Genomic DNA, 22675 nt, shown 5'->3' with positions numbered 1-22675 from the left:
TGCCTCTCTCCCCCCCTTCTGTTGTTCATTGTTGTTATGGTGCCCTCTCGGCTCGGCATCCAGTGTGGACAAACTGGCTGTGCTACCCTAAATCTGCCTCTTGCTCTAGACCCCCTGCCCATCATTCCAGACACAATGCTTTTCGATGGAGATAGCTTCTATCATGACATTCTCCCATTATGGTGTTTTGGTCATCTGTACTCTTTCCTTTGTTACCCTCGAGGCATGAGTTTTGCACCTCTTCAAGGGAAGAAAAGTCAATCAAGGAGGCTGTATTTATTTCTGGGATTGTATTGGCATAGCGCAGAGATGAAAAACCAATTTTTGGCTCCATGGGCTAAATTTAAGAAACATTGGGGCCACCCGCCTGTCAATCACATGGCGTCGTTATTTGACATCACCTCTCTGTACAGTTTCATGTAAGTGTTTTGAAAGCCCAGGAATCCAGAATAGATCTCTGTAGAATTCCACAGAAAGGTCTCCCACTGGAAGCAACAACAAGCTCCAGTTACCACTTCATAGAACAGGCATAGGCAAACTCAGCCCTCCAGATTTTTTGGGACTACAACTCCCATCATCCCTAGCTAACAGGACCAGTGGTCAGGGATGATGGGATTGTAGTCCCAAAACATCTGGAGGGCTGAGTTTGCCTATGCCTGTCATAGAATCCTGCAGTGAGTAGAATAATTGCAGAGAAGCCCAACCCACACAGTTGTGTCCTGAAGGTTACTAAAAGCTGCCAAGAGATCTAGAAGAACCAGCAAGATCCTACTCCCCAAATCCATATCTCTCCTGGTAAAGGTAATTAGCCGGGACAAGCAAAGCCATCTCTGACTGGATGCCAAATTAAACAGCTCCAAACTGAACTTGCATCATGCAAGAACCGAAGAAGTTCCACAGCCACCATCCACCTTGGCCACAACTGAGTTCTGGTGTGCATTGTCAGCAATATGCTGACAGCACACAGCTCTGCTTCTCCTGTACGTCTGCAGATGTGGCAGGTGTATACTGGACTGTTGTCTTGCCTCAGTAATGGACTGGATAAAAGCTAACAAACTGAAGCTCAATCCAGATAAGACTGAGGTGCTGCTAGTGAGTGGTTCCCTAGACCCGATAGATGGGAGGGTGCCTGCTCTATAATCCCTCTGAAGTGGCAGGTATGTAGCTTCTTCATGTGTTTCTGTGAGAGGCCCAGAGGGCTGGAACACGAGAACGGGCCTTTTTTGTGGTGGCTCCCGATTTGTGGAATGCTCTCCCCTGGAAGACTTGCCTGGCCTCTTCATTACATATCTTTAGGCGCCAGGCAAACACATTCCTCTTCCCCAAGGCCATCAACAGTTGATGACCTTTTAAAATGTGTGTTTGGGGGGGGGTGTTCTTTCATTTGTTACTGTCTTATGTATTTTTGTATTTTAATATTTTAAATCACCCTGTGATTCTTGGATGAAGAGCTGTATAGAAATTACATGAATGAATAAAAACAAAAGATTAGCCTGTGGTTCTCTTTTAAAAAAAGAGAGAGTACTGTCTCTTTTTAGCTGTATCCACCCCCAGTGTTCTGTCCCAAGGAAACATTGATTATATGATGCAAATAGGCCAGGAATGTCTCCTGGATCTTCAGGTCTAGACAAGATGAACCATGGGTTGAACAGACATGTTGCGGGCATGAACTGAACCATGTACCCTGCCCACATTATTGGGTGTCAGAAACTGACGCTCATCCAAAACAAACACAAAATTAACATGAAGAGAATGGCTCTGCTATTAACTCAACATCCGTGGTGGAGTCAAGGTCAGAACCGTTGCGAATGCACCTATCAGAAAGAAGAAAAGTTTGGCAAGTTACCAAAGATTCTCTAAATTTTCCAAAGACAGGGTGGGGGCAAAATGCAAAAGTCCAGTAACTATACAAACAAGAATGTAAAGACCCAGAGATTTCTTCTCTGCCTTCACCACTACAGATTAGGCTTTATGATGCACTCTAGGACATGGGTAGGCAAACTAGGGCCCAGGGGCTGGATCCGGCCCAATCACCTTCTAAATCCAGCCCGTGGACAGTCCAGGAATCAGCATGTTTTTACATGAGTAGAATGTGTGCTTTTATTTAAAATGCATCTCTGGGTTATTTGTGGGGCATAGGAATTTGTTCTCCCCCCCAATATAGCCTGCCCCCCCCACAAGGTCTGAGGAACAGTGGACCAGCCCCCTGCTGAAAAAGTTTGCTGACCCCTGCTCTAAGCCATGTTTGAGAAAGAAGAATAAGAAAGGTGGAGGGTTGAGGGGAGGTACCAAAGTAGCAGTAGAGATGGGAAAACACGGGCAGTAAAAAGGCAAACTTAACCCAAATATAGAGGTTTTGGAAACTGTTCTGTCTCCTTGAAAGTATAACTTCTGATCTGAACATCAAAATGGGTGAAATGTTTCATTGTGCAAACTTTGTGCACTGATGGTTTAACCTGCACCCCCCCCCCCCCCCGGTTTTGTTGTTTATGGTGGGATATCGGTAGAAAGCCATAAGGGAGGGTCTACATTATATATATATATATATATATATATATATATATATATATATATATATATTCAACCAGTTTAACTGTCAAACTTTAATCCTGAGAGTTGTAGTTTGATGTGGGTGCTAAACATTCTTTTAGGGGTTCCCTGTCCCCACCCACAATACTATAGAACTCATGGTTTGTTTGTTTTTTAAGGAAAGAGAAGTAATATTAATATAGATATGCCCCTTGTTAGAAAGCAGTTGTCACACATTAGTCAGCATCAACCATATAGTTACTATATGGTATGTCAACAGCTATGGTTAGTCACCATACAAGTTAAGAATCTGTTGTTCGGAAACAGATGCAGTCCCAGCACAGTCGTATAGTAATGGTGGTTGAAAATGCCTTTTAACCTGAGTCCTTTTCTTTTTCTTTTCTTTTCTTTTCTTTCCTTTTCTTTCATTCTTTCTCTTTCTCCTACAGTATTTCGCCAAGGTGATATTGGAACAAATTGGTATGCCGTGCTGACGGGATCTTTGGATGTTAAAGTTTCTGATACGAGCAACCATCAGGTAAAATTACATCTCTGACATGGCTTCAATTGTCTGAAGAAAATGCTACCCTACAACTGGATAAAACTGTTGAGGGGTTTGGTCGATATTGTGCTCTTTCCCCCACCCCTCGCCACACACACACATTGACACCGGTGTCAAGTATCAAACGTCTGCGGTAGCAGTGTGAATTGCTTTCAGATGTGAAATATTTTGTGAGCGCTTCTCAATTTCTTTTTGTTACTACTGTGTGCGAGGGACTCTGTGTCATGATCCTAACCATCTGTGACTTGGGCACCAATTCAAAAGCAACCAGGGACCATCTGACTCTGAAATGTGCAGATTGCAGCCCAGAGTCGGGCCCTAACAAGGAATTGGAGCCTTGCCTCCCCCTCCCAAGAAAATCATGCTTGCTTACCACAGACATGTCCTGAAAGAGAAAAAAAGGAAGGTGATCCAGTCCTCTGCTAAAAACCAAAGGGTTGACTCTTCAGGGATTTCCATTTTTCAGCGAGGAGGCAGGGCCTGCCTAAAGGCCTGGAGCACCTCTGCCACTCTGACAATTTTGAGCTGGAAAAAAACAATGATCTGTCTCCGTACGAAACAGCTTCCTATGAAGGGATCTGTATTTTTATTATAATTTGCAAAATGCCATGTATACAAGTAAATATTGTGTGGTGGGGTGGTGGTGGACAATTAAGATGGAGCTGAACTGAAAGTGTGTGTGGGGGGGGAACCCATCACTTTTGTTTGTCTCTGAAAACAGCTGTCTAATGTTATATGGCTGATTTTTATGGGGACAGAAGTTGAAGCAGCAAGGGAGGAACTCAGCAGATGTTGGTATAGTGTTGGAATCCTCTTGGATTTTCATGCTCTTCCTGTACAGGTCTCAGTGATGGTTGGACGCAGTATGCTTCTGAATTTCAGCCACTGGGAATCACACATGGGAAGAGTGCTGTGTGGGCTCAGGTCATGCTTATGGGCTTCTCATGGGCATTGGTTGCCCACCTTGAGAACATGAAGCTGGTCTAGATGGGCCACTAGCTCTTCTTACATTCCTAACTTCTGGCTTCTCATATACACTGGCATCTCATATGTTTAACATTTTAAACCAAAGGATCTAAGCTTTTCCCCCCTGGAAAAAACGGTGGGGGAACTTGCCCCAAAGTTTGTTTATTGCGGGCCCAGTGGCAGCGCCACCTCCCTCCCCGTGCAGTGGCTAAATGTAAGATGTGATCCATAAACTCAAGCAGACCACGATCTGGGTTAGAAATGGCCACAACTTTACGGGGACGCTGGTAGTGCTGTGGTTTAAACTACTGTGCTGCTTGGACTTGCCGATCGGAAGGTTGGCTGTTCGAGGCCCCGCTACGGCGTGAGCTCCTGTTGTTCAGTCCCAGCTTCTGCCTACCTAGCAGTTCGAAAGCATGCAGTACAAGTAGATAAATAGGTACCACTCCGGTGGGAAGGTAAAGGATGTTTCTGTGTGCTGCTCTGGCTTCGCCAGAAGTGGCTTAGTCATGCTGGCGACATGACCCGGAAAAACTGTCTGCAGAAGCAGACAAACGCCGGCTCCCTCGGCCTGTAAAGTGAAATGAGAGCCGCAACTCCAGAGTCGTTCGCAACTGGACTTGACTGTCAGGGGTCCCTTTACCTTATTGATTACAGATATAGGTGATTTTTGGCTCAGGTGTTGGGTGTATATCCATTCCAGCCTGCCCGCCCTCGACAAAACAACTACCGTATTTTTCGCTCTATAAGACGCACCAGACCATAAGACGCACCTAGTATTTGGAGGAGGAAAACAAGAAGAAAAAAATTCTGAATCCCAGAAGCCAGAACAGCAAGAGGGATCACTGCGCAGCGAAAGCAGCGATCCCTCTTTCTGTTCTGGCTTCTGGGATAGCTGCGCAGCCTGCATTCGCTCCATAAGACACACACACATTTCCCCTTACTTTTTACGAGGGAAAAAGTGAGTCTTATAGAGCAAAAAATACGGTAATTGTTTAAAGTAAGGGAACTCAGTTCCTGCTTAAAAATCAAAAAACCCCAACCTGGATATAAGTGTACTAGAAATCACCCTCCCTCCAGTTTAGACATGAATTATACAGTGGTACCTCGGCTTTCAAATGTAATCCATTCTGGAGTCCATTCGAGATCCGAAACGTTTGAAAACCGAAAGCGGAAGCCTCAAAATGGAAGCCTCAATACAGAAGAACTCAAAACAGAAGCTGCGTTTCCTGTTCAACTTCTGAGGAGCGTTTGAAAACCAAGGTATTTACTTCCGGGTTTTTGGCATTTGCATTCTGAACCGCTCGACTACAGAGGCGTTCGAAAGCCGAAGTACCGCTGTACCAGCAGTTGGTTTAGGGAAATAATAAACTCAGAATTTCACAGGCAAGTGTAATACTGGATTGTATCTGTAGAATGATGGCATGCCACAAGAGGGCAGTACGAGAATGCATGAAGATTTTTTTTCTTTTCTTTTTTTAGTCGCATGAAAATAGGCCGACTTAAGTGCCCATGCAGTTATAGCATTTTTCTTTCTATGGGAAGTCGTGTTTGTTTATGGGACCAAACCTACAAAGTTTACGAGGCAATAAAATCTAGTCTACCTAAATCTCTGTGGGCGTACTACGGCTGTCCAAGTAGGATAGCAATGGCAGTTCATGGGTACTGGTTTGGCCATATTAGGGGTGACAATCACTTCTTCTTCTTCTTCTTGTCGTTGTCGTCATTGTCGTCGTCATATTATTATTATTATTATTATTATTATTATTATTATTATTAAACTTGTATACCACCCTATACCCACAGGTCTCAGGGCAGTTCACGGCACTAAAATCTCAATATAAAACCACAAAATGCCCAATAAAAACAAAAACAAGGACAGCCCATTAACCCCCCTCCCCAACACATTTTAGTCTCTTGCACATATGCCAGCTCCCCACTCATTGTTACAGAAGCAGCAGAGGAAACAGGAAGCCACAACCGCCCATTTGATTTTGCCACTGTTGGCATAAACAAGAAGATGGTTGGCATTCTGGCCATGTGCAGTGTGGGATAGAGGCGGCAGACCATTTTAGACATGTCCAATTGACGCGTATGTCCTTTTGGATCCAGAAGAGGGCAGAACGAGGTGCTGGGGCGGAAAGGGGCCGACCTGTACGTGGGGGCAAGACATGGAACCCCCACGCAAAATGGTCGTCACCTGTACAGTGGTACCTCAGGTTAAGTACTTAATTCGTTCCGGAGGTCTGTACTTAACCTGAAGCACCACTTTAGCTAATGGGGCCTCCTGCTGCTGCCACACCACCGGAGCACGATTTCTGTTCTCATCCTGAAGCAAAGTTCTTAACCTGAAGCACTATTTCTGGGTTAGCGGAGTCTTCAACCTGAAGCGTATGTAACCTGAAGCGTATGTAACCTGAGGTACCACTGTACTTCATTTCCCCCGCTTCTAGCTCCTTCGTTGCCCTTGGCAGAAGAAGCAAAATACAGTGGTACCTCAGTTTATGAACTTAATCCGTTCCAGAAGTCCGTTCTTAAACCAAAACCGTTCTTAAACTGAGGCGCGCTTTCCCTAACGAGGCCTCCCGCCGCCGGTGCCCTTCCACCGTTTGGATTCCGTTCTTAGACTGAGGTAAAGTTCTCAAACCAAGACACTATTTCCGGTTCTGCGGAGCTTGTAAACCAAATCGTTCTTAAACCGGACTGTTCTCAAACCGAGGTACCACTGTAAGTTTGGGAACTGGCAGGGGGCGGAGAGGCAGCAGAAGCATATAGACAGCAGGTAGAATGCCTGCGATTCGACCTGTCAGTCACCCAGCATCTCGTTATAGGCATTTTAGAAGTATCAGATAAAGCAGAGAGGAGGAACCTGTGGGCCTTCCAGATGTTACCAGGCTGCCGCTCACGTTATTCTTGATAATTGTTCATGCTGGTTGGAGTTGATGGGAGTTATATAAGGAGGACCACAGGCTCCCCAGCCCAGAAGTAAAGGATAAATGCTAAGCATTTTTTCAGGATGGAGAAAAACCTGAAAGGGTTTCCAAGAGGCAAATCGTTCTGCTTGCCTACTCCCCTCCCCCCAAAGAAAAAAGAATGATTGTTGCGCTTTTTAAGACCTTTTCTGTGTAAAGATACTGTATAGGCTTTATGTGCTGGTTAACAGACAATAGCTTATTGGGATCAAAGGGGTCTAACATTCAAGTATTTCCCCCTAAGATATAGAATATCAGCTTTTGAAGTTTTTCTCCACCTCCCATTTCCACTTCAAGCAATTTGTAACCTTTGTGGCCCAGAGAAGACAATAAATGAGTTAGGACAGGCTGGACATTCAAGATTATGGTACAGTTTGTTGAATACACCGTGTGAAATAAATTTTCCTGGTGGTACAGTAAAAGAAATGGCCTTTAACAGCACAAGCCTACTCAGAAGTAAGCCTCACTGAGTTCAGTTGAATTTACTCCCTGGAAAGTATGTATAGGACGGACCACAGTTTTTAAAAAAAACATTTCCCATAGGAAGTTTTTATAGGTTGCTGTAAAGGTAACGGGACCCCTGACCATTAGGTCCAGTCGTGGCCGACTCTGGGGTTGCGGTGCTCATCTCGCTGTACAGCTTCTGGGTCATGTGGCCAGCATGACAAAGCCACTTCTGGCGAACCAGAGCAGCGCACTGAAACGCCGTTTACCTTCCCGCCGGAGCGGTACCTATTTATCTACTTGCACTTTGACGTGCTTCTGAACTGCTAGGTGGGCAGGATTGGCTTCTGATTGCGCAGGCACGCCAGAAACAATAGCAGAAGCCCAGTGCTGGATATACAGTGGTGCCTCGCAAGACGAAATTAATCCGTTCCGCGAGAGTCTTCGTCTAGCGGTTTTTTCGTCTTGCGAAGCAACCCTATTAGCGGCTTAACGGATTAGCGCTATTAGCGGTTTAGCGGCTATTAAAGGCTTAAAGGCTTAGCGGATTAGCTGCTAAAAGGCTATTAAAGGCTATTAAAGGCTTAGCAGATTAGATAAAGGGGGGGGAAAGCGAAAAAAAAATCTCAAGACTTGCAAGACATTTTCGTCTTGCGAAGCAAGCCCATAGGGAAATTCGTCCTGCGAAGCAACTCAAAAACGGAAAACCCTTTCGTCTAGCAGGTTTTCCGTCTTGCGAGGCATTCGTCTTGCGGGGCACCACTGTACGTATAAGCTAAACAAGCTACAGTATAGCTTAGGGGCCCGCTCTCTTGCCCCCCCCATATACTTCTTCTTAATTGTATTTCACTATTAATATACTACTTCTTAATTGTATTCTGGCGAACCAGAGCAGCACACGGAAACGCCGTTTAACTTCCCGCCGGAGCAGTACCTATTTATCTACTTGCACTTTGACGTGTTTTCGAACTGCTAGGTTGGCAGGAGCTGGGACCGAGCAACGGGAACTCATCCTGTCGCGGGGATTCGAACCGCCGACCTTCTGATCGGCAAGTCCTAGGCTCTGTGGTTTAACCCACAGCGCCACCCGTGTCCCTCAGGTTGCTGTAGGAAAGGGTTTAAATAAAATATGTAGGGTGGTTTCCATTGTTAGTCATCCATTGAGTTCTATCTGGACAAAACCCATAAATTAGAAAGTAAGAAGCTTAGCATCACATGCAAGACACATTTATTGGGTGGGTGTAATTTTCCTCAGTTTCTTAAATTGCACATACAGAGCTCCCTTATTTGCTAGTTTTAAATATTTCTACAGTAAATCGCTTTTTAAGCAGGTTTCAAGCGGCTTCTAATCGTGGCTTGGATTGGCTCTCCAAGTTGGGACTGGGCAGTATTGCTTTGCAGTGCTTCCAATCCTGTTTGGATAGCTGTCTCCAGAAAGTGTTGCTGGGGACCCTTCACTGTGAGGTTCCATGGGGTTTAATCTTGCATCCCATGCTGTTTGAAATGACACGCAATTAAAGCATTGTGATCATCCTCTGACCTAATAAACCTAATACAGTCATACCTTGGTTTTCGAACAGAATGTGTTCCGGAAGTCCGTTCAACTTCCAAAATGTTCGGAAACCAAGGCACAGCTTCCAATTGGCTTCCGATTGCGCAGGCGCGCCGGAAACTATAGCAGAAGCCCAGTGCTGGATATATGTATAAGCTAAACAAGCTACTGTATAGCTTAGGCCCCGCTCTCTTGCCCCCCCCATACTTCTTAATTGTATTTCACTATTAATATACTACTTCTTAATTGTATTTCAGTTCAACAATTACTTTGATAAAATACATATTTTGTTAGGTGCAAATGGCTTTATATACCTATTAGATCCATAAATTACCAGATAGCATATATTCAACACAAAAAACAGTGACAATTTGTTGTTGACAGAGGACAGCTGGACATATAAAGGGCCCCATTACCTTCAGTCGCTTAGGGCCTCATCAAACCTAAATCCGGCCCTGCAGAAGTCGCATCAGACGTTTGGCTTCCAAAAAAAGTTCAAAAACCGGAACACTCACTTCCGGGTTTCGATCGTTTGGGAGCCGAAACGTACGAGTATCAAGGTGTTCGACAAACAAGGTACGACTGTATGCTCTTCTACAAACTGTACAAGTTAGCCTACAACTTTCATATTAGAGTTTGCAGTAAGGAGCATATCCAGGGTGCTTGCCAGAACCTGACAGCTCGTGCAAGATCACCGACAACGAAACAAATAGAAAAATACCCAACTTTATAAGCATAAAATAACTAAACCTACCTGTTGCTATGAATCATTTTGCAGGATGTTTCGAAATGAACATTACAAAACTGGGTGATGTGGTTTTTATTTATTTATTTATTTGAGCTCAAGGCTATCTGGTCTCCTCTTGAAACCACAACACTGACCTTTTAAAACCAAAAGGTGTCTGTAGGATTTGAGGCATTCAGGTGTGCTATGTCATGCAGGTTTGAGATTCGTGATTCGAACTTCACGCTTTGCCAGAATAGCAAATCTGTAGGTTGCAAAACAAACACACCTTTCAGTATGTGTGTTTTTATAAAGCACTTGCCTTCTTTTTAGATGGTTCTGTGGCTGACCCAGCCATCATGTGGCACCCAGGAGTGGGGATCCCCTGCAGCTTCTGGGGTTGCAGGCGGTTGGGGAGGGGAAAGCGTAGAGCAAGGAATCTGATAACATTCTCAAAGCCAATCCATGGGAACAGCAGGGGTTCTTTGGGAGCCATGTTAACCAGCCTATAATAGGCCCCAGGTGCCCCATTTTCCCAAGGATGGTAGATGCAGAAACAGGGAACAGAAAGAAATTAGGACTCTGAAGTCTAGGGTATGGGCTTGCTTCCTGACCGAAGCAGATTTTGTTTTAAGCCCCTTCTTTCCTAAAACCTCAGATTCTTTTTCTTTGATATATGAACCCAGTTCCCCCCTCTCCATTTCTCCATCCTGATCTGTTACTATCTAAATTGAACCTTTGATTTATGTCACCATAGATAGTAAAATAACAAGAAATTACGGACTTTCCTGTGTTGTTTACTGTTGCTTTTTTTTTGAAAGAGGTTTCTTAGAGAAGAGAGAATTTGAGATTATTACATCTTTTTTCCAGGAAGAAGGAAGGCAGAATAAAAAAAGCTTAGATGTTGTCGAGAGCAGGAACATCCCTACCTCAGTTGAAACGGGCGATATGTTGAATTCGGCTACCCTGAGTGAAACCTGTACATCTAATTTATCTTTGTTTTTGAACTGTGAATTCCCCTCTTCAGACAAAAAGCAGAGAATTGGTTGTCAGCCTTATGATGAATACTATCAGGGATAGACAGTAAAGGTTATTTCTTTTAATAAACCTTATCTGAGTATGTTGCTTTATAACTGTAGGTTATGCTCTCGACCGCAAAGATCAAGACTATTGTTAAAAGCTATATATAGGTGCTGGCTTAGGGTTGCCAGCAGCTGCCCCTTCTCTTAGCTCTGCTCCTATAGCTTGTAACATCATTATGGTATATAGGAATTTAAGCAGGGGAGGGTTTTCCAGGTGCTTTTCATTCTTAATTTCTGTATGTCAGGTGCTGCTCATGGCACAGCAACAAGGGTGGCCGGCAAACCTAGCTAGGGTTTGGACATGCATATAAGCTGTTTGCTCTGATCTGAAACACCCACTGCCTGCCTAATCCGAAAGTATTTGAGGGCTGACAATGGCAGAACTTAAATTATGATAGGAAAAGGTGGGGTGAAATCCCTAAGTTTCACTTCCTGAGATTTCCCCCTAGGTTTATCCATATTGTGGTCCTCTTAGCTCTTTCTAAGAGCTAGCCATATTGTGTTCAGCTTTCTAAGGGCCACTATCAGGGTGGATTTGATTTCACAATTTAAATCGCTAGTCAGTAAGACTTGATTTAATTAATTAATTAATTAATTTTACAGAAAGACTCATCATTGCTGGTATAATCTTGATATTTACAACCAGATGAAGGTTTCATTTTTGGAATAATAAATTTTCAGAGTAGTTTTTACAGTTCTATCAAAAATTACTGATTTGGTTATGCTATTAGAAATACATAGACAGATAATTATGAAATTATTGTGAGGTTCTATAAGCTAACTGTTTATATTTGGACAGCTTTTCTGCTGTACCTTATTGGAAGGAGAAAAATAATCATTTCCTTAATAACAATTTAAACAATTTATTAAACTAAAACAATAACATTATAGCATATGTATCCATGTTTGCTAACTGATGTGGTTAAATGGTTTTTTTTTTTTTTTAAAAAAACTTAGACTGAGTTTTAGCACACATGAAAAACTTAAAACAAATCCTTATTTCCTGATGAATAGCCTTTGGGCTATAATGTAACTTAAATAGAAAACTAGAAAGATTTTTCCTCCAAAAGCATTTTATTTTAAAAATCCAATTTAAATTAAAAAAATCCGATTTAAATAAAAAAAATCTGTTGTTTTTTTTAAATTAAATCATTGGTTTTTATCTCCCCTGGCCACATATGGTGGGTGTCACAAAAGGTAGCAGGATGAGACCCCCCCCCCCGGTCTTCCCTTCTAATTTGAGCACTGGACGGTGGTGATAGAAAGCTATTCCTCTCATAGGCAAAAATCTCTGTGATTTGCATTGGGCAGACAAAATACAGGTTCATTCTGATGCTGAGCTTTGGTTCAAATTAAGACACGGTTTTGCTAAAACCCCACTCTGCTGTGCATGACTTAGACAGGCATAGGCAAACTCGGCCCTCCAGATGTTTTTTGAGACTACAATTCCCATCATCCCTGACCACTGGACCTGTTAGCTAGGGATGATGGGAGTTGTAGTCCCAAAACATCTGGAGGGCCGAGTTTGCCTATGCCTGGCTTAGAATATTTGTTTACAAGCGAAGGCTGCTGCAAATCTTTCAACAGGACTGTGGCGTTAAACCCTCCAGAACCTAAAGGCTTATAAGTTCATGTCTTTTGAACTTCACAGGATGCTGTGACGATATGTACACTGGGAATAGGAACAGCTTTCGGAGAGTCAATTTTGGATAACACCCCTCGCCATGCCACTATTGTTACAAGGGAGAACAGCGAGCTGCTGCGGATTGAACAGAAGGATTTCAAGGCGCTTTGGGAGGTAAGCTCAAAAGACTACTCGATGAATTATAGCATAGGGGAGAAGGCTTAAGGAGCCTAGCTGTGTTATTAGATGTATGTGGAATGCACAGGGAACCTTGACTAACACAGTGGTACCTTGGCTTAAGAACAGCTTAGTTTATGAACAGTTTGGATTAAGAATGCTGCAAACCTGGAAGTAGATGTTTTGGTTTGTGAACTTTGCCTTGGAATAAGAACATGTTTCGCTTCCTGTTGAGTGTGTTCCATTTGTAAATTGAGTTCCCCGCTGCTATGGGAAAGCACACCTTGGTTTAAGAACGCTTTGGTATAAGAACAGACTTCCGGAATAGATTTAAGTTCGTAAACCAAGGTACCACTGTCAAATTTGTTAAGCTGGCTCTGAAAGTATGTGTTTGTTACATAAAACAAGAATATATAGCATGCATACAAGTAATTGCTGAAAGAAGGTGACATATTTGTACCAATGTTATGAAATTTAACAAGTCATAGCATACTAGTTCATAATGTGGAAAAATATCTATATGGTTGCCCTTTCTTAAACAACCACCAATGGCCATTTCTTCATCTAGTTGTCTGTCTGTGTATTGTTGTAACATCACATAAAATAAATCGGTTCAGTCATTAAAGCAATCTCCCATTTTCTCTTGAGCCCTAAGAAATTACTGAATTTTTGTAGTTTTATCAGCGCCTGCTCCACGCAGGCCTCAATTGCACTCACCTCTAAGCCAAAACATGGCTTAGCAAGCAAGAGTGAACAGCCAGGGCAGAAATCACAGCCTCTCTGCTCATCCCTTGGTCCTGACTTGCTACCCAGAGCTAAGCCATGGTTTGGCTTAGCATTACATCCAAACCATGGTTTGCGGTTTGGCTCCCCTCCCCCTGCCAACAAGCCTTGAACCGTAAGCCAAGAATAAACTTTGATTACAGCTTGTGGTTTATTGGGAGAGAAACAAACCATGGGCCTGGGTTTCCGATATAACAATAAGCTGAACAATGGCATGGCTCGGGATAGCAGCACCAGGAGAGGAACAAAGCAGCCATGGCTTTTGCTCTGGGTACCAGTATGCTTGCTCATCCTTGCTTAACCATGGGTTGGCTTTTAGTGTTGCGTGCCAACTGGACCATATTCTTGCTGCCATCCATGAATCAAATATTTATTTTTAATCCACTGATACTAGTTTTCCTTTAGTTTATGATAACGAGGAGGAAGATTTTGAATTTGTTCGTTGCTTTTTACAATAAGCAAGATTTAAAATGCAAAAATGCCGCTAATAGAGAGCAGTGGAACATATGTAACGTTAGGTAACCAAATAAGATGAAATTATGTGGTTTTAAGAAATTTTGCAGAGGTGTAGCTATTTTATCTCCCCACTCACACACCCTAGTTTGCTAACTGGTGTTTCCTATGAACATTCCATGACATAGTTTTTCGTTTTAATTAGCTAGCTTTCCATACTTAATTTGCTGAAATGAAAATGGCTTTGTATCAAACACCGGTAGTGTTAAAACGGCCTTTTATCTGCAACATGACTTTTTATTTGGCAAACTTTGCTTTCCTTCTGTTGCGCTGCCCCAGAAATATGGATGCCACTAACTTTTTCTCATGTTGTGGGGAGAATCCTGATGTCAGACCTTCGTTGAAGTTTAGAATTGGCAGTAAGATGAAATAAATGAAATTGAGAGTACATGGGTGAGAAACCGTTGAAGCCCTTGCTGCTTTTAATTAGTTACGTCTTCATGCTCAATAAGCATCATTCATGTGTTGACGTACTAATCTGGCAGGCATTTCAGAGAAAACACTTTCAAGGTTTTAAAATGTGACCTAAAAAGTACTGGGAAAGGCATATTTGTGTCTCACTAAGAGCTGCATAGTCGGTAGGCCTTACATCATTGAGAAGGGACTCTTGCTTTACATGGGATTCCATAGAAGCGATAACAGTCTACTTTTTACCTGTCAGGCTATACGATACAGAACCAAAAATCTATTATCAATCCATTGTTGCTCAGTTTTGGGAAAGGTTACTTAATGTGCATGAGGCCATGTACCTGATAGCATCTTAGCCCTAGGTGCAAGAAATCTGAGTTTGACACTAATTCCCTGGCCAACATTTGATGTCAGTTTGTGGAAAGAGACTTGGCCTTTTGGCTCCAGGTGTATTTAGACAGCACCTGATTCTTGCGTCTTGTTCTTCAAAGGTCATCATGCAGTATGACTATGTGACAGCATCAGAACAAACACTCTCTACTGGTTTCTTTGCATTTTATTTAGCTCAAATTATACTTTCACCTTTATAAATGCCGTATTGTCATGTTCTGGGCTGAAATTGCAAATATTGCAGGTGGTATTCAACTAAATATGTGCACTAGGTCAACGGGATTTCTTTCCCCCATCCCTGCATGTATTTTGCACCATCTCCAAAGCTGCTCCAAAGGCTTGAAGAACCCCCAGAACAAATTTAGAGGGTGTTGGGAGGAGGTTGAGAAGGGGGGCGAATGTTCCATTGGGCAAGGAGAACAGGCAGAACATTCACCGTAATGCTAAGTTGAATACAACCCTCAATGTCTGCTTGAGGAACTTAACCAATTGTAGAGGATAGTGGCTCAGTTCTATGAGAACTGGAATAAACTTTGAGCTTCCATGCTCTTGGTCTTCCGGCTTATTTATTTAATTCGTTATTTGTATTTGGCTTTTGAAAGTGGCTCAAGTCCCTGATAAAATATGACAGGAGCAGACCTGGTGGTGTCTTCATCTGCGCCCCCTTCCCCTCCTGAGTCTTTGCACAGGGCAGTTGTCCTTTTTGGCAAACCATAGTTTGCCATTGCATTTGAAATAACAAACCATAGTTTCATCTTAATAGTTTCCCTGCTATTAATTTTCAACATTATATCAAAACAACCAATATTATCCTTCTGGCAGCAATTATTAGCAAAAATAGCCATCTCCTCCCGCATTGTCTACTTCTGTTTGAATAACACCCAGCCGATGAACATCTGCTCAGCCATGGATCATGTTCTTCCTCAGAGACATCTAGTTTTACAAAGGCAGCTGTTGAAGCAGCTTGTTAAAAAATGAAACATTTGGTTTTAAGATGCCCGATCCCTTATCTGCAAACCACGAAGCTCTAAAACTGGTGAGCTCATGCATCCTTAGGCTTTTAATTTTTAAATTGCACCAAGTTTAGAACGACAGGCCGCTCTCTGCAGGCTTTGAAATTGGCTTCAAAGGAATATTAATCCGAGCACAGTATTATTATTATTATCATTTAGATTCCATCCTCCAGTCCAGAGGTTCATGATAGACTATAAAATGTATAACCAGTATAAAAGCCATGGAAAAAATATCAAAAAACCCAAAGTACTAAAACAAAAAAGAACCAGAAATTACAAGCAGTCGAGCAACCAGTCTAAAAGCTCTCAACCACAATATACGGTACATAAAAGAGGAGCTTTTGACCGCTTGTTTTTGGGAAGAAAGGATGGCAGAAAATGAGTTTATTTGTACACATTGCAGGATGTTGCAGTCACTGTGCTCACTCTGTGCCCTTGTATTTTCCTTTAGTTCAATCACATAAACTCAGACAGGAAGGGAGTGAATCCACTAAGAGTTTTACTTATTTTTAGTACTTACTTTCCATAGTGTCCCTATCGCCATGCATGGCTTGGAACTTCCCCGAGGTGACAGCAGAAAAAAACAAACATGTTTTCTCTTACGTGGAATAAAAAAATAATAGTTTGGCGCAATTGGAATCCGTGGATAAGAGTCTGTGTACGAGGCGTTACCAGAATGTTTTCCAGGGAGTGATAGAGCAAGTTTTCTTCCTTGGTTATTTGGAAAGAGATCACGACAGGACTTCGACGGTTATCTGGCTCTTCTTTTTGGCTAGGTATAGTAGCAATGAACTGAGTGATGTGATAAGTGCTGCCATATCACATTTTCTTTTGATTGTTATGTGTGTGTCTCTTGCTGAGCCGTAAATCTGAAAATTAAATTTCCTGAGCCAGCCGAAAAGCAACAACAACCCATAATAGAAATGTGTGGTGTTTTTTTTTAAAAAAATACAAATTGCACGGTGCTGGAACGGTTACATAACATCAGATTCGAATGCTTTTTGAAAGGATCAGGAAGATTTCTTAAAACCAAAATACGATTAAAGGCCTAGACTCAAATATACCACTCGCCTGAAGTTTATATCCTTATGTACATAGCTTTTAAAGAGAATGCCAGCATTATACCTACATTTTTTAATATACACTAATGAGAATTCTGTTTGCAGCTCAGGAAGCAGATTAGACAGTACAGTTTAATAAGCTTTGTGACTGGAAGGATGAAGTCTACTCCACATTTCAAAAAATTCTGATGTTTTATGGTGGTGTCTAATGGCTACGGTGTTGCAGTGGTGCTGATGATGAAATGGACTTTTCGCTTTTATTTGTATATATTTAAATTTGGAATTTTATATTATTGTACCATGCCATGAGATTGGTGTCAACGAGGAATGGTTTAGAACTATACAAAATAAAGCCTAATTTCAGTCATGTATTTTAGATATTTGCCTAAACAGTACTAGGCACTTCAGCTGGTTTTGAAATGTACTAGGGGACGTTTGTGTGTGTTTAATGATGCAATTCCTGTTCCTGTGGATATTTGAAATGAATGACTCAAATGTACAGTACTGTTGACCATTTGACCAGTTGTTTGATCATTAGCAGATTGGACATAGTGTGTGCTAATTACAATTTAAATACAACTACTTCTACTTTACAACAGTAGCTGTGGTTTGAGGAGCAGTTGGAGTGCTGTGTCAGTAAAATATAACTTATATTTCCCCCTTATTTTTCTTCTTCTTCTTCTTCCTTTCAAGCATTGCACGTCAGCGAGTGTTTTACAGTTCATTTGCGAAGGAGATTAAACTTGATATAAGACCTGAAATATTGCAGTAAAAATTCAAGAGGAATCTTCGATGCTTAGGCTAGCCACTCGAAATTACTGGGTTGATTTATGGGTTGCTGTTTTGTCAGTTTATTACACAGTAATCAACTCCAGAGATCTTTGCTAGGATTTAGTGATTTCTCCCTAGGCAAGCCCTGTACAGATACAAAACCCAGAGAGTTAATAAAGTGAGGAATATTGGGTTTTATGGGATGATCATGTGATTTCAAGTAGTAAAGTGTTTAGAGACCCTCAGAAGCCCTAAAAACAGAGCCAAGAAGCATGCAGCTGCTCTGTAGACACTTAACTGACACGCTCTGTGTAGACTGCTCTGATTCATCTATTTGTTGTTGTTGTTTTGTCATTTAGTCGTGTCTGACTCTTTGTGACCCCATGGACCAGAGCACACCAGGCACTCCTGTCTGCCACTGCCTCCCGCAGTTTGGTCAAACTCATGTTAATAATAATAATAATAATAATAATAATAATATATTTATACCCTGCCCATCTGGCTGGGCTTCCCCAGCCACTCTGGGCGGCTTTCAACAAAATATTAAAATACAGTAATGCATCAAACATTAAAAGCTTCCCTAAACAGGGCTGCCTTCAGATGTCTTCTAAAAGTCTGGTAGTTGTTGTTCTCTTTGACATCTGGTGGGAGGGCGTTCCACAGGGCGGGTGCCACTACTGAGAAGGCCCTCTGCCTGGTTCCCTGTAGCTTTGCTTCTCGCAGTGAGGGAACTGCCAGAAGGCCCTAAGCGCTGGACCTCAGTGTCCGGGATGAACGATGGAGATGGAGACGCTCCTTCAGATATACTGGACCGAGGCCGTTTCGGGCTTTAAAGATCAGCACCAACACTTTGAATTGTGCTCAGAAACGTACTACGGAAACATAGAAGCTTTGAGAACACTGTCCAACCATCTTGTCCTCTGTCGTCCCCTTCTCCTTGTGCCCTCAATCTTTCCCAACATCAGGGTCTTTCCCACCAATATGCCTTTTTCCTCTCTCTAAATGCAAGGTGGGTGGTGGGAGATCATGATGTTGCAGCACAACAAAACTGATTGCATTCAGCAAAAGTTAAGCAGCTCACCTGCTGCTGTTGCTCCCATATTATAATAGGATTGCCACAGACTGCAAAAGAAAAAGGAGGGAAGCAGTCACTCTCGTAGCGAGAAATACACCCAAACACACTGGATTTAAGCAAACAGAGACATACTTACCCTTTCCACACCATTTCACATAGAATCGGTCTGTAGGCCGGCCCTACTGTTCAGTAGAGCAAGGCAACCACCTCAGGCTGCAGCTTTTGGGCATGGGGGGAGAGCAAACAACGATGAGACACAGTTGTTTGTGCCACGCGGTCTACCCTGTATCCTTTAAGCTAGCCTGCTGCCCTTAGTTGGATGGTGCTGTGTCATTTTCAGGATTTAACTGCCTTCCTGCTTGGCTCCTGTACGTGGAACCGGTGGTGGGAGGCATCTTGTCCTATGCCTCAGGCAGCAAAACGTTTTGGGCTTTGTTTGAATTGGTAGCAGGGGAAAGTGGAATTGTGCCCACTAGCCTCACCCGTACAACCTCATCTTGGTCCAAAAAAGCGTGAGCAGAGGAATCCGCTATAAAGCTGCAAATATGATGTTTTAAGTGCATTGTGCAAATGTGACACAAGATGGCAATGGTGAACTAATGGGGAATTCCATATATATTTTAAAAGTTGTTTTTTTTTTAAAAAAAAAACATTTTCACAACATTTTTTAAAATATATGTCTAGATTCAGCCTGTGTCTACTCTGCATGCAGATTGAATTTTTATGTGCACAGGGTATGCAACACCTACGGCTGAACTATTCAGACATCCGAGGGGCATGATGTTGATTGATAAGGAGAATTACTGTACAAAACGGGCTGGTGTCTTTGGTGACTGTAAGGCTGAAGACAGACACAAGTTTGGTTTGTTTGGTTTTTTTAAAAAAAAAGAAAAATAGAGGCAGTTTGATAGTACCATTGCCACCCCCCCACTTGAATACGCTTTTTTTCTGTTCTGGGACAGCCTCTAAAAAAATACAAAAACCCTGGTTCTGTAGGTTCTATAGATTTGAGGAGTATGAAAAATTATTCTGAAGTTGCTGTGATTTTCATAACTTCAACAAGACACAATTTCTGATAAGCATGGATTCAATTATCCTGAGACAGATCTACAGCTAATCCATCGTTTCTATGGTGAGGTGATGTGGGGTCTTGGGCTGCCATTTTATTATTTCTGTTGCGTCTTCTGTTTTCCATGCTTTTCGTTCAGAGGTTTGTAGTTTTAGCAGGTATTCCTCTGCTGGTTGGATCTCCATTCCTCTGGAATTAGAAGCTGGCACACTGTCTACAACTTATTGCTGACAATTTTTTAAAGGGCGTCGTCAAAGTAGTGTAACCCTGAATGCTTTTAAGTATTTCTAATGTTTTATTTTTAGGAAATGATCTTTAGGTGTAATCAGATTTTATGCAATCTCAGTGCACAATGTTGTACACAAGGTTTATTGATCTACTCTTAATGTTGTGCTTCTGGTGGATATTGCATTTTGTGACCGCTCCAACTGCAATACCTAGAGAAAATGTATATCTATGGCAGTTTGCTCTGCAGAATGCGGTTCCACAGAAGGAATAGGAGCCTGTTAGATATTATTCACAATTTCACGAGCAATGAGCAACACATTTCCCCTTATACACCAGGAATTGGAAACCTGAGGCCTTCCAAATGTTGCTGTACTACAACTCAACAACTTTCACTTTTTGAAATATGGCAGCCCTAACTACAATATCCCTGGACCATTGGTCGTGCTGCTTTGGGCTGATGGGAACTGGAGTCCAATAACATCTGCAGGGCAACAGCTTCTTCAACCCCATAGTCGCCTTTGACTCTGCAGCTCAGGAGAGGCTGGAGGGTTACCGGGCCCAGAGGCAACCTCAGCTTCCTCTGATGGGGCTGAGAGTAGAGCACCTGCAGGCAATGGGTCCTCCATCACCTCAGGAGCCAGAGCAGACTCAGCTGGTGCCTGCACCTGAGGATCCAGCACAGGTGAGGACCCTTCAGGCTCAAGCCCCAGCCCCGGCTCAGCTGGTTCTGGAGGCGGGGAATCCTGTGCATGCTGGGATTCCTCAGGTTCAGCATCCGAGTCCGAATCCCAGGCCATCACAATGAGATTGGACAGCTCCAACAAGACAAAAGGAAGAGAAATAGGACGTTGCCTTATAGTGAGTCAGGCCATTGGTCCAATTCACTGACTGTCTCCATTGACCGGCAGCAGTTTCTCCAGGGTTTTGAGCAGAATTCTCCCCCTACCAGGAGATGGCAGGGATTAAATCTGGGACCTTTTCCTACTGAGCTGCAATCTTTCCCAATCAGGAAATGTAAGCAATAAGAACAAAAAAACACCACACTCAGTAGCCCAGTCTTTAGAGCCAAAACTCCGCAAGAGGGTCAGGGAGAAGGCAAGGGAACTCCGCGAGTAAACTAGTCAATCCCGTAGGCTTCTCTTTTAGCTGTTCGGTTTAATCTGATAGGGATATTTAGGTTTTGACTAATCATGCGGAGCTCTGTGAGGCGCGCCCCATGCTGAGTTTTTAATTAAAACGTAAAGCTTTGGGAGAGAACTCCAGGAAAGAAATTCTAATTCAGGACTCTCGGGGGTATATACAAGCTAAACCTGGTTATTTTAAGTCTAACAGTATACATGCCGGGGAAATTTGTGTGGGACAAGATTGAAGAAAGGATTTTTAGCAGCTTGAATTTTTAAAAAAGAAGTATAAACTGTTTAAACACATGACTCTTCAGTCCTTTGGTAGCTAAATCGATCCTGCATAGTCTGCAGATTGTGAGGGTGGATTGTACCGCTTCAGGCTCTGGTGGAGAAATGTGTGTGAGTGTGTTTAAAAAAACCCTTAGCTTATTGAGGAGAAAGGATATCGCTCAGCCTACTTCTTGCTGGGCTAGCTTTCTACTTGGATGGAATTTGGCTTAGTGGTGGGTTTTTACCACACGAACCCCCGCTTGCAGCGAAATAGTCTGCCCTATTCTACTTCTTTAGGATTCTACAGCATTCTGCTGCATACAAAGATCAAGCCTGCCTTAATTTCTTAGTCCAGTGGAGCAGTGCATAGATAGATAGATAGATAGATAGATAGATAGATAGATAGATAGATAGATAGACAGACAGACATTATGGTGGATCCTCATTTTAAAATATGGCATCTCCTTACTTTGTTCCTAAACACATTTTGCAAAGCACAGTTGAAGACATAAAAATTGCATATTCTGTATTAGTTCTAGCTTTTTGATAATTGATTTTTCGTGACTGAGAAAAGATCGTGGCAAAATACATTATGTTTGCATTTATGTCAGAAATGCGCATTTTTATTTTTATAATATTTGTTAGATTTGATTGAAACTTTGTGTTGTTGTTTTTAACATGTGACTATTAGGAACATTGGCTGCTCTTCTAAGAATAGCGCAATAAGTACTGGTGAAAACCTACACTTATATTTCTGGAATTTGCAGTTCACCCAGTCACGCTAATTCCCAAGGTCATATGCGACTGAGGTTATTTCAGGGACTGAAATTTCTACTCTCTCAGCTACTGTTCCCATCTCACTCCCCTTGGCTTTTTAAAAAAATAAATAAATCTTGCTACCACAAAGGATTAATCTGTGTGTACTGTACTTGTAGCGGCATAGTTTTATCTTGTTTCAAGTAACTATTTCATCTTGTAATGGAAAATATTTATAAATATATACTGATGATGGTGGCTATTATAATATTTCATGCTTGGTTTAGGAAGTGTACTATATATACATTTACAGTGGTACCTCAGATGTCCAACGGAATCCATTCCGGAAGTCTGTTCGACTTCCAAAACGTTCAGAAACCAAAGTGCGCCTTCTGATTGGCTGCAGGAAGCTCCTGCAGCCAATCGGAAGCCCCGTCGGACGTTCGGCTTCCAAAAATAGTTTCCAAACAGTCACTTCCAGGTTTGCGGCATTTGAGAGCCAAAACGTTCGAGAACTAAGCTGTTCGAAAACCAAGGTATATATTAAGGGGAATGTAAACTGACCGATTAATGTACATAATA

The 22675-nt window shown here is 42.4% G+C and overlaps 1 protein-coding gene and 1 long non-coding RNA gene across 3 annotated transcripts in view; one reads left to right on the top strand and one right to left on the bottom strand.

Moving 5' to 3' along the window:
• The window catches only part of RAPGEF4 (Rap guanine nucleotide exchange factor 4), a 175495-nt gene that overhangs the window by 17240 nt on the left and 135580 nt on the right, over nt 1-22675 (top strand). For both annotated transcript variants that reach the window (XM_080973326.1, XM_080973327.1), the window contains exons 3-4: nt 2979-3067; nt 12483-12629. In XM_080973326.1, coding sequence (XP_080829452.1) covers nt 2979-3067; nt 12483-12629 — 236 coding nt within the window. The remainder of the gene's footprint in view (nt 1-2978; nt 3068-12482; nt 12630-22675) is intronic.
• LOC308458739 overlaps nt 1-22675 on the bottom strand; it is a 395423-nt gene that overhangs the window by 288619 nt on the left and 84129 nt on the right. The gene's annotated exons all lie outside the window — the stretch shown is intronic.

The sequence above is a fragment of the Podarcis pityusensis genome (genome assembly GCF_964106645.2).
Source record: "Podarcis pityusensis genome assembly, chromosome: 1".
Lineage (NCBI taxonomy): Eukaryota > Metazoa > Chordata > Lepidosauria > Squamata > Lacertidae > Podarcis > Podarcis pityusensis.
The sequence above is the reverse complement of the archived record's forward strand: the minus strand, read 5'-3'. Positions and strand labels throughout refer to the sequence as shown.